The sequence below is a fragment of the Phalacrocorax carbo genome, chromosome 1 (assembly GCF_963921805.1).
Source record: "Phalacrocorax carbo chromosome 1, bPhaCar2.1, whole genome shotgun sequence".
Lineage (NCBI taxonomy): Eukaryota > Metazoa > Chordata > Aves > Suliformes > Phalacrocoracidae > Phalacrocorax > Phalacrocorax carbo.
This window is the reverse complement of record NC_087513.1, coordinates 169,908,818-169,920,822: the sequence shown is the minus strand read 5'-3', so window position 1 is coordinate 169,920,822 and position 12,005 is coordinate 169,908,818. Positions and strand designations below refer to the sequence as shown.

Below are 12,005 nucleotides of genomic sequence, written 5' to 3'. Positions count from 1 at the left end.
ATAGTGGTTATCATGGGAGGAAACTATTTTTTGTGACTGTTTTCTTCAAGATGTATGTAACTTCCGAAAGTAAGACATACCATGTTAATTTATTCTTAAAAATTAAGACATATAAAAGCTTGCTTGTTAATGAAAGATAAATATAGGAAAAAGTCTGTTTTTATGACTTGTCAGTAGGTACTTAAGGAATAATTTTGTAAAAAGTGTCATTCCCCAAATCAAACAAGAAATTACAGATTTGGGTTTGATGCAAAATATCGATACATAATTTTAGGTAGCTACTCTACCTTGGAGCAAGGGCCCCTATCGCCTAAGCTTTGCAAAATTCTAACAAGTTGCATTGCCAACTGCCTTACTCCTTTGACAAAAACTGAAATACATTGCTTCTGTGCAATTAAGTTACTACTTGGGGATTAGATTGCATCATCCTAACTCATGGGGATGTCTGTCTTTGTGAGCGAATTTCCCTTGAGATGAGATTTGTGGGAGGGATCTCCTTCCTCCTGGGCTGCAAATAAACGTGCCCAAGAACATTTCTGGGCACCATGTGGTGGCCCTGGAAGGCCACTGTCTATAATGTGCAACTCCTTTAACCTCTGCAAGAGGGGAGCTGCTGGCAAGCTGACTTTTGGGAACGGCCTTGGAACATTTTAGCTCCTGAAATGTGCTGGGGAATAGCTTGGGAGAGTACTTTTTCGGCACATGCTTAACTCATGCCAGGGAAAGTCTTAACACTTCACTAGCACGGGCAATTGCAATCCATTGTCCAGGACCATTTCCACCTACTGTCTGATTTACTGGTACAGAGGTGGCCAGGGACACTGCTGCACACTTTCAGACTTTGTACGGTGATTGTATATATGCGGGAGAGAACAGTTCAGGCACAGCCCTGACATCGAGTTGACTTTTCATGCCATTGCCACCCCCATCCATACATATTTCAGAATAACTTACACAGCCCTTTTCTTCCACTTGAGACAAAGGGGTCCGAGGAATGCCTTCCCTCCCAAGAACAGTATAGAGAGCAGCAGGCAGCGTGCAGTCAGATAGCCTTCACATTTAGCTGCAATATTATGGGATCCTCATGTATTGGTTTTAAAGTACGAAGACAAGTTTTTAAAGTTTCTCCAACAAAAAAAGTCACTGGGGGATAAAAACACATACACAATAAAGAACCGCATAATCTCCACCTGCAGAGCAGCAGAGGTAGAAGACAGTAAAGCTACTGGTAAAAAGTACATTGCATTCAATGACTTATTCAAGAAGGCATTGATGCTCCTGCTTTTCTTTACTACTCAGTGCAGCTGCAGTTAGGTGAGTTCCCAAAGTGCATTCTGGTCCCTTAACTGCTGTATTTATATACTTCATAGTGCCAAATACATCAGGAAAAAAATAAAATCATAAAACTAACACTCCATTAAATTATCACTCTGTCTACAATAATTAAACAAAATGCATAAACAAAATGACCCAAAGCAAACAAAACAACTTCAGATGTTTTTTCCTTTTTGCAATAGTTTATGCAAGAGAAATGAGAGGGAAGAATAACTCTGTTCACTTTGTGCATTTGACAGTGTTTGTGGTACACCAACTTTTACATGTGTCTTATATGATAACAGGAAATTACATCAATACTTTAAGAAAATCAGGAACTGATAAAAACGGCACAACAGTGCAAAGGTCTGAACTGATTTTTAGACCTAAAGTGGAACTGTCTTCTCTAACTAAAGTAACAGTTTTAAGTATAACCAGTTAATGTGCTTTACATACAGTGAAACTCATTTTGAAACATGGACTGCTATAGCCCTGATGTTTGACTTCATTTCTGAAGATGGCAATGTTAAGTTTGAATGGTCATTTAGAAATTTTCCATTTCGGGGTGTTCTTTTGAGACATACTGAAAGAGTATCAAGATATTCTTTTATCAGTGAATCATATTGACAACCACATGATTTGTGATTGGTTCATATACACTGCTTCTTGATCAAAATAAAATCAGGGTGAAAAAAAAAATATTTAAACCCCCCACTTTGTTCCATGTGCTCTCTATGTCCATAAATTGGTGATTCATCCTGATACACCCTTGTGTACTGGCTCAGACTCTCAGAGTTAAACTTGTGCCTGCAACATCTGATTTGCATCAAGTGCCTTCTCTTGTAACACAACTCAGGTGCACCGAGTGGTTTTGTAATTATACAGCAGGCTTTCAGGAAAGCAGAGCTACTCTGATTATAGAGTTTCTTACATTTTAAAAACAGATTATCTCCCTTGGCAAGATGTAACTTAAACTCCTAAGTATTAAAATATCCATAAATAATCCTATATAATAGTAGGCTACGTTGTCAAAGCTTCTGATTATTCGTAACTTCTACTGAAATGGGAACCGAAGCATTTTAGTCTAAAAGTTTGAACATTTCAGTCATAATCTTCTCTAATCAGCATGCAAGGTTTTAGACAGAGAAAAAAAAAAGTTTCCTACAGCACAGGCGAAGAGAAACTTCAGATACATAGTTCAACGTCTATTGCCTTTTCCCAAGGTTGAAAACTCTGAACTCCCACTCTGTTTCAGGTGAAATCGTTGCTACTCATGCCCAAAGGTAACTCCATCAGCTCTCTTCTGAACAATCCCTGTGACAGAGGAACAGGAGATTATGCTTTTGCAATAGTAAGACCTCTGCCTCTCTCATCTGAAACACAGCACCAACAGGTTAAAACAAAGAGGAACTCTTTAAAGACACATAAAGCCTTCTTGAGTAATAAAAATCGCGCTAAAGAAATGAAAATAAGATGTTTTCTGGAACTGCGGACTTACATGTCACATGAATGGAAAACCACTTTATATCTCTCTAAAATGCAGGATAAGTACAGCAAGGTAATCATTTTTTCCACCTTGTCTTAAACTTTCAGAGACAGAGAATACTAATGAGAAAAGCATGTTTCATCTTCCTCTTTCACCTTTTGTCCCAGTAAGTGGCAGTAAACCTTTATGTATTATGGCTAGGAAAGGTCAAAGGGAGGGACAGGGACCAGAAAAAAGAAACGTGATGAGAAACAAATGACTACCACATTGAAGTGGTACTCTCCTCAGATTGAAACAGACGGTATTTTTGAAAGAAAAGGTACTGTATATACGCACACAGTTTCCACGTCAAACTGTCCTGATTTCAGTGAGACATCAATTTTTATTTCTATATTTCCAGTTTAAAATCAGGTTGTGTAAACAGGAACAAAACTGAGTGTTTTCATTAGTCAGGATTGGGCGTGCTTTGTCACAATGTAGTCTACCTGCAACCCCAACCTGTAATTGATTTATTTAAGATAAGCCAATACGTTGCTGACATTTTCAGTAAGAAATCTGTCCAATACTCTTCATACAGACATTACTCAGTCAAGCGTGCTCTCATATTCAGCCAATTTCTTTCTGGGTCTCTGCTCTAGGGACTGATTGAGAAATTAGTCCCAGCAAATGAAATCATTATTACTTGCTGTACCTGCACCCATCTAGGAACATCTGAGACGAGACACACTGTTCAAATCCATCTTCCTCAACAGTTAATTCCTTAAAAACAATTGAATGTTCTACTGCAGTACAGAAATGCATTCTGTTCTTTCCCTGCCACTTAAGAATAAGCCTTAAGGTTTCACTCATCACAAAATTGAATTACAGTTTGCCAAAAGTGAAAAAGGTAATACGGTACACATTTATAAAAACAAACAAACAAAAAAAGGCAAGTTTTGCACGGCGCGTAAGTGATCAGTACTTTGCTACTGTCAAGCCACTTCCACCTCACACATGCTGAGGGTTTTGTAAGACAGCGTAAAAAAGCTATTGTGGTAATCATCACGACCGCTTAACTATTGCATTTCTTTATTTAGAGAACTTTGGCTTTTGAAGGTTGATTTGGTAACTCACTTGAATATGTAAATACTCACCTGAATATGATCTCAAATCCTTTAAGAACACATTTTATTTCCATCTAAAGTACTATACCTTTTTAATCTCCACTTGAATGCAAGTTTCTTTTTCTTTTTTTTACTGCTATGATCGCTATCTCAAAAAAGAAATTATAATCAAGCCTCAAAGCATTAAAGAGCAAAATAAAAAATTTGCTTGAGGATATTAATAGAGACATTTCTAAGTTACTGTACAAGCAAAATTGATGTATTTAGTTAGAGCTCACATTATTTGGAAAAATAATTGGGAAAAAGCTATTTGTTTCCATTGTTAGTAACTGTTAGTCCAGTCCTGCAGGTCTCTAACATTAAGCAAACCTCCCAGTGACATCAGAATTTATAGGTTAACAGATCAAAACACTGAAGCAACAACACAACAAATGGAGTAATAATAAGGTTTTTCCCCTCTCTCATGGCTTAATAGCTGTCTAAAATCAAAGCCTAATATGCTGTATATCTGGCATGGCTTTCATGGTTATCCTCAAAACCTGTGTATGGAAAATTCTCCTTCCTTGGACCTCCACTTTCCTATCTCAAAGGACAAAGTAGGCATGCTTTAATAACATTATCTCAATCCAGCTGAAAAGCCCTCTTAATTCTTAACTAAAACAATCTAATCTGTTTGAGGCAGGATTTTGGTTTTATTTAGAATAGTAAACCTTATCTAATTACGTGCAATATTAGGATGTTAACTAACATACGCAAGCCAACTTTTAAGAGTCCACTGTACACACACATTAATTCATACTAACTGAAGCCTAGACCTCAGCACTGTAGTCAGCCCAACGGGCAGTGCCTAATGCCATCCTCCTGTACGTCCTCATTTCCAAGTGTCATACGTGCAACCCAATTCACAGGCTTACCTGGGGTGGGGGGGATCCACTCTTTATCCTCATTGTGAACCAAGTAGCAGGTGACAACCAGCGGTGAATGTTAAGACAACCTACAAATTCCACCATCAACAACAAGATGGTTTTCCCTTAGAACCTATCTAGGTAGCCAAAGCATTTGCTATAGTGCAAAACAAATGAAACCCACAATTTTAGTGTTGGACTTTATCTAGTAGGATTTAAGAGTTGCACCCTCCTCATCTGCTACCCTCTTCAGCCATGCTGCAGTTTTCCAGTTTCACCTTTGTCTTTCCTTAGAGATCTCTTCCTTGACTGAAACATAAATCACGGAAAAGACAGGGCTCAACATTGCCATGTTCATCAATACAGTGAAATGACTGGATTTACTGTCTACTGAAATAAGTGGAGGGAGGGGGGGGGGGGGGCGGTTGGGTTTCCAAAATACAGCCTCAAGGTCAAAGATTCCCCCAATAAATGGGCTATTTGATTATCCCCATGTTTTCAATCAGCAAGACTAACCCAGGACAGTTTATGAACAAACACCTAATCTAATTCAAGAATTATATTCAGTGAATGGAAACACATGATGGTTACCAACCCCTTTAAGAACCAGATTTCTAAAAATAAAAAGTCTCCGTTTATCAGCAGCCAAGTACAATCTCACATATATGCCACGACAGTCAGTCACAATGTACTGATGCACTTTAAATACAGACAAATTACTCATGTAACATAAGCCACCTCCTTCCTGGCAAATTCCACTCAGAAGGTTAAATATATACTGCTTGTCTTTGTATACCAAAGTATCCAGCCAGCTGGTGCAGAGAGGAAAGAAAACCAGCTTACGTTTTTCACCAGAGGTAAGGGGGGAAAAGAAAGAAAAAAAAAAAAAGAAAGAGAACAAGGCCCATATATCAGCTATTTTTGTTTTGCAAACCAGTCAGGACTTGCACTTTTTAATTTCACTCGATGGTTGATAACCAGTACACACAAACACACCGTGTAAGATTCTTCAGTACTACAGACCTATGTAAAATAGCCCAAACACCAGATCACAGATGAAATTTGAGGGTCCAAAAGATGTAACGTTTACTCAATGCTCTGGTTTTCAACTTTTAGTGAGTTCTTAATTTATTAGTTATAACTTGTTTTTGTTGGAGAGGGTTCAGAAAAGGCTGTGAGATTTTTCTAAGCGTCAGCTTAAAAATACTTACAACTGTTTCTTAAATGCCAGCTTAAGAAATGTATAAATAAAATTCAGCATTAAGACCTCTAAACTTGGAGAGACATGCTCAGAACAGGAAATGATACTTTGTTAATAAAGAAAGGTAAATCATTCTCTAGGCTTCCGGTGGGAAACTTGGCAATGAAAGGATTTTGACCTCAGTGGAAGGTAACTGCCACAAATGACAAATCAGGCAACTTTCTTCGTACAAGTGAGGCAAATGTTTGACATAAGGCTGGACTGCATTCAGATCTATCATTCCCTGTGGCATATTCTTCTACTTTTAACAAATAATCCTGCAAACTTTTTGCACTGACTCTATTAATTTTCTTTTTTTCTTCCCCTCTCTCTGAGTAGAGCCATGCAAGCCGAACATTTTTTGTGAATGATTACTTATTTCCTATTTGAAGCACAAAAGCTCATCACTTATAGAATAGTCCAAGCTTTCAGTGCCTATTAGTTCTAGTCTGGAATGAATTAATGCATTTTCCTATGTTCATTCTCCTTTTCTGTTGTAGGAACAGTGTATGAGACATTTGTGCAAAGGAAAGAAGCAAAAATCCTGCATTATTTTCGGGTGAGGTAGTAAACAACAAAATACACTTAAAAATCCTATTTTAATTTTCATATTAAGACTCACTGTGACTACATCACTGTGAAGTCTGCAATTAGATGCACCGGTTTTCCCAACTCAGAACAATAAATGGCGGGGAAAAAATGACAAGTAGCCCAGTTTAATTTCAAACGTTAATATATTTTCTATTTTATAGTGAACATATGCATCGTTCACCCCTTATTTGCAGCAACTATGACGTCCTCATAAAAAGGGGTGACATTTGTAAGATGCCTCTTAAAATAAATATTTCTTTTTATAAAATAATAAAACTTCAAATAAATATTCTTTACACTAAACAATATGTTGAAAAAATTAGAAAATAAAGGCTGAATTTTACTGTAACTGTACAATATACATGAAGTCCAAAGGGAAATCAGAGTCTTGTAATAGAAGGTTTCCATAAGACAAAATACAATCTAAAAACATACTGATTGATTCACATTCTTCCGAATGTACAACATATTAGTATAATATTTTGTGACTGTGCCATGTCTTATGGCACCACTTAACTTTTCACAGTTGAAAATATTATTGTATATACAAAAATATAGCACATTATCTCTGGCAGAAAACAATGAAAAAAAGGAGTCATTTGCTAATTTACAAATTTTGCAAGTACTATTCACAAACAATAGAGTTGCCTAGGAGTGTCTGTGTTGCTTTAGCTTATGCAATATGTGGGTCACAATGTACTGCATCCCTTTTTCTTTTTTTTCTTCCCTGTATCTCGCTAGCTGGATTCTAACAAGCGTATCAGTTAAGATGGCACACACACAGAAAAGCATTTCACTGCAAACAGCAAAGTGTATCCCCAACCCTTCTACTACAGTGCCAAGACCATAGCTGCTTAGTTGGTTGCATATGTACGTTAAAATAATCCTTGTTACTTTAGTACTTCTGACTAGTGATGCTATGTTGGCTTTTCAAAGTTTCTGGGAACTTTGCAGCAGACGGTGTTGGAGTGTTTACAGCGGCACCCAGGCCGATTTACCCGGTCGTAACAGCCCTGGCACAACTTAAGGCAACCCTTGGCTGGTAGGTAACACCACAAGCAAGGCAGAAAGAGGGACACCACACCCATGGCCGACCATCTAGTGCAGCAGTGCGACTGACTGCAGGAGCAGGGGTTGTCAGCGCAGTTGTCCTCGTCATCGTTAGAGCAGTGATAGAAGAGGCCCTTCACGCAGCAAACGCAAGTCCCGTAATCGACCACGTTCTGGGCTGAGCAAAGACACTGCTTGTCACAGATCCAACACGATGGGAGGGTCCTCGGATAAGTGCACTCCTTACACTTACACTTTCCACAGTCCTCGCACCTGTAGCTGTGCGCTCCCAAGTCTTCCTTGCTCAGCGGCTTCAGCTCACTTGACTTGAGCTCAGACTTGGGCTGCATTCGGACTATCCCATCAGCAACTGGCCCCGAAGATGATCCTAGAAGTCTTTGTTCGGATGAATTACTGCTCGTACTTGTCCTTGTACTGCTCCGCGAACCTGTGCTGACCGTGCTGATGGATCGGGACAGAGGCGCCCGAGGAGAGGTGTGCGTTTGCGTGTGCTGAATCCGGCTAAAATGACGATGCTCGGGCAAGCCATGGGGCCTTTCATTTTTGGGTTGGGTTGCTAGCCGAGGAGCGGACTTGACCCCCGGCCGTGGAGCCACCATAGGTCCCTCCGTGTACTCATTCGTGTTTCGGATGGCTCTGATCTGGTCCAGCGACAAGACGTGAACCTGCTGCGTCAGGACATCCCGCAGGTCGGGCTCCCCGTGCGGTCTCCCACTGTCACGCCGAGCCTGTAGCAAGGCCTGCGACCCGCTGCCGTGCTGAGCTCTCGTCTCCATCAGTGCCCGGAAGCGTGCTCACCCCGGCAGGCTTAGAACACATCTGAAATCCTGGAGCAACAAAGAGAGGATTCACTATTGCAACACATCTCATGCTCTCTCCAGCAGCCTTTCAAGCCCGCAGGATCCCACAGCACCGCACACAATCAAGTAACGCATCAGCCATTAAAAAAACGAGTCACATCTGGGGTGGAGCGCGGGCGCTGTTCAGCTGAATGCACTTCCCTTGGCCTGTCCTGCCTACTCCTGGGCAGAGCTAAAAGGGATCCTGTTCTAGGTCCACGCACCTTAACTTGCGGCTCTAGAAAGTCTAGGTATTGCGTCTGCGAACTAAGGCTTCCCAGGCCGTGGCCTTTAAAGTGATTATGTTTCAGCCACTTCAAGTGCCTCTTCTTTTCACATCAGCCTACTGAAAAACTTATATTTAAAAAAAAAAAAAAAAAAAGCCTGCAAGTATTTAGCAAGTGTAATGTGACCTGCTGATGACAGACATATAATTCTCCAATTTTGTTTAAAACTGGATAATATTTTGGTAGGCTAGTCTCTTTACACATTAAACTTTACATGATGTAAATAGGAAATTTTAGTTTAATACCAATGGTCCCAAGAAAAACACTAAATAGCAATAAAATGTTTGAGGTTAGACATTAAATGAGTTAGTGCTACCAAAAACTTCAACAGCACAAGTAAAAATATCTCTCTCCAGTATTTTAGTGTGTGTCATACTTGTGTACACCACTGCGATTGTTATTTTAAGGCTCAATACTACAAAAGCAACGCTACCACAGTTTTATTTTTTTAAAACGTGTAAAAAATTCCATAGATTACATTTCAAATTGTAAATATTACCAAGAGTGGCTTGTGGGACAGAGGCATGCATAATATAATCAAACAATGCCAGCATCCAAGAAGTCAACTTGACTGCGAATATGACTGTAAAGGATCACTAACTACAAAGTAGAAATGCAGACTTAAGGATTTAAATGGAAACCCAGTAAAAGACCCAGAAGATGAGAACTTGTAAATAACTAACTTCCACACTCAGATATGCAAAAGTTTCAAGTACTGCCCTCTAAATTGGTTAAAGTTTGTTTTGCCTTTATCATATCTTAAAGTGATTCCAAACTCCAATATCTATACAAAAATCCAGAACAGTATTTTACAATTAGAACCCAAGCAGGACCCAAGCTTCTTACAAGGACCACACAATGTATTCAATTATACCTAGAAAGAGCACCATAGTGTTACTCTGTACACATCAGTTACCAACAATAATACTATACGGCAGTATAATAAAATATAGCCAAACAGTTTAACAATGAATATCTCAGGACACTGTCTTTATTCTAACAGCAGTGGAAAACATTTAACCTTTTCACTCCTGGCTCCCTCCCCTCAAGTGCTTTTCTCTTTAAAAATAATAAAAATATTAAGAGTGACAACGTATTTTAAATATTGCCAAATCCTGGTTTTGGACACAGAGTGTATATCATGGTGTGTCCTGTCCCCCACCCCCCCAAAAAAATAAAATAAAATTTAAAAAGTCTTGCAAACTTATCTGGAAGCACTGCTCACGCTTCCTTCAAATTAAAACCTTTTGCCATTTAACAAGTCCCAACCCACAGCCTAAGTAGACCTTTCCTCACCTGAAACTACGTGGAGATAAAAAAGAACAGAAAATAAAATACCTTCCCCACCCGTGAGAGGCACCAGCTGCCCTCCACGTCCCGACCTGAGCCAGCCGGGGAGACCCGCCGAGCCAACCCCTGCCTCCCCCGCAATGACAGCCCGGTGCGAAAGCAAAGCTGACCCCGACCAGCAGGCGCTTAAGACGACCCGGGTCCCGGTGGCAGAGCCCCCTTCAGACGCCAAGGTGGGAGCTGGAGGAGCAGCCTCGGCGCTTCGCCCCCTCTCCCCTCCCCTCCCCTCCCCTCCCCGGCTGCATGGGGGCGCGGCGGGGGCGCGCAGCAGGTGGGAGGCGGCAGCCCCTCGCCCGCCGGAGCCGGCAGCAGCCCCGCAAGTGCAGACAACCTGGAGATAACCGAGAGACATCCTCTGGGCTGGGAGGTGGGAGGGGGCTGCCGCAGCCGCCTTATCGGGAAAGTCAAACCCATGTTTCCTTTTAACTCTTCCCCCCCGCCCTTCCCCCGAGAGATGCTAAAGCAGCCTTCTTCCCCTGCCGGGTAATGCAAGGCGCCCTGCAGACGGTTTGAGACAACACCTCCGGGACAGTCGGGCAAAAGGCAGATTACCCCCTCTCGCCTCGCCGTAAGCACCCATTCAGCTTCACAAAGCCAGCCGCTGGAAAGGCTCCTCTGATTTTACGCATATTCTGCAGATTGCCTGAACTTCAGCCCGCCCCCCTCCGCCCCAGCCCGAAGGGACCCAGAAGGCATTTTCAGCGGGACATCGGGCCGAGCCGGGCCATCCTCCTCCTTTTTTTTTTTTTCCTCCCCTTGATAGATCCGCTGACAGGACAAGACGCAAAACCTCCAGCGCATTTATTTGCAAACATGTATTTGCCGGAAAATTCTTACGGGAAAGCACGTCTCCCCCTCCTCTGATCTAGCCCTTCTCCCCTTTCCATCCACCAAGAGCAGAGAAGCAGCATTTGCCTTTTTGTGTGTGCAAGTGGGTGATAACGCGATTCCCCACTTCCAAAAGCCAAAGTCCACTCTCGCAGAGCTCAAGTGCCATGATTGCTAACTTCTCCTAGCTGGGATTGGCAAAAGAGCGAGCAAGGGGGCCGGGTTTCGCGTTCGGCACATTTGGGGAAGTTTAAAACGCAAGGGGCTTCTTGCGTGCTGTGGAAAAACCCCGTGTCTCGCTGGCTGGGAGAAGGCGAGCCTAAGGGGGAGAAGTCCCCTGCCCGTGAATTTCTGTTTTGTGTCCGGAGCCTGTGCAAGGCACCCCCACCCCCATCCCCACCGCACACACACCAACCACCTCCTCTTCTTTCAAAGTGCTTTGAAACCCCCATTAAGGGCCGAGTGTGTGATCAGACTATGGATTAGGGCAAAAGGGACTTTACCATCGGGGTGGGGCAAACTGACACACAAATAGCTTGCTGAAAACACCAGCAGCTTTTTTTTTTTTTTTTTTTGGGGGGGGGAGGGGGCTGTTACAAAGTAAACCCACCAAAGGAAAAAAAAAAAAAAACCAGTAAAGGCAAAAATTAAGGCTTTCCTTCCCCTCCACACATATCCATAGAAGAACCTGGGGAAGAACTTTCCTCGTCTTATGGATCAAATTCGTTTCATCGCACGAGAAGTATATGTGTGTACACACACACACGTATATATATTTATGCCAGACGTGCACTCACTTCCGAACCGCACGGATCTCCCGACGCCACTACAGACGGGCGTAAATCACGCACTTGTAAGGCGGGTTGCTCGCTTTCCCCCCCAAGCCGGGGGTACAAACAGCCCCGGCGCTCGCCGGCCCCGCAGCGCCCTCCTTTCACTTCCCCCCCCCGCCCCCGGGGCTTGTCGGAAACCCACGCGTGCCCGCCGAGGC

The 12,005-nt window shown here is 42.1% G+C and overlaps 1 protein-coding gene across 4 annotated transcripts in view; it reads right to left on the bottom strand.

Moving 5' to 3' along the window:
* Positions 1-12,005, bottom strand: part of SPRY2 (sprouty RTK signaling antagonist 2) — a 40,017-nt gene that overhangs the window by 26,287 nt on the left and 1,725 nt on the right. Inside the window, exons 1-2 of one of the 4 annotated variants that reach the window (XM_064440696.1) lie at positions 11,024-11,381; positions 6,764-8,537 (exon numbers count right to left, since the gene is read on the bottom strand). In XM_064440696.1, the coding sequence (XP_064296766.1) occupies positions 7,557-8,486 (930 nt within the window). In that variant the 5' untranslated portion in view covers positions 8,487-8,537; positions 11,024-11,381 and the 3' untranslated portion in view covers positions 6,764-7,556. Of the gene's footprint in view, positions 1-2,479; positions 2,629-6,763; positions 8,538-10,302; positions 10,611-11,023; positions 11,382-12,005 lie in introns of those variants that run through there. The other 3 variants (XM_064440697.1, XR_010371113.1, XM_064440695.1) reach the window with 3 other exon arrangements.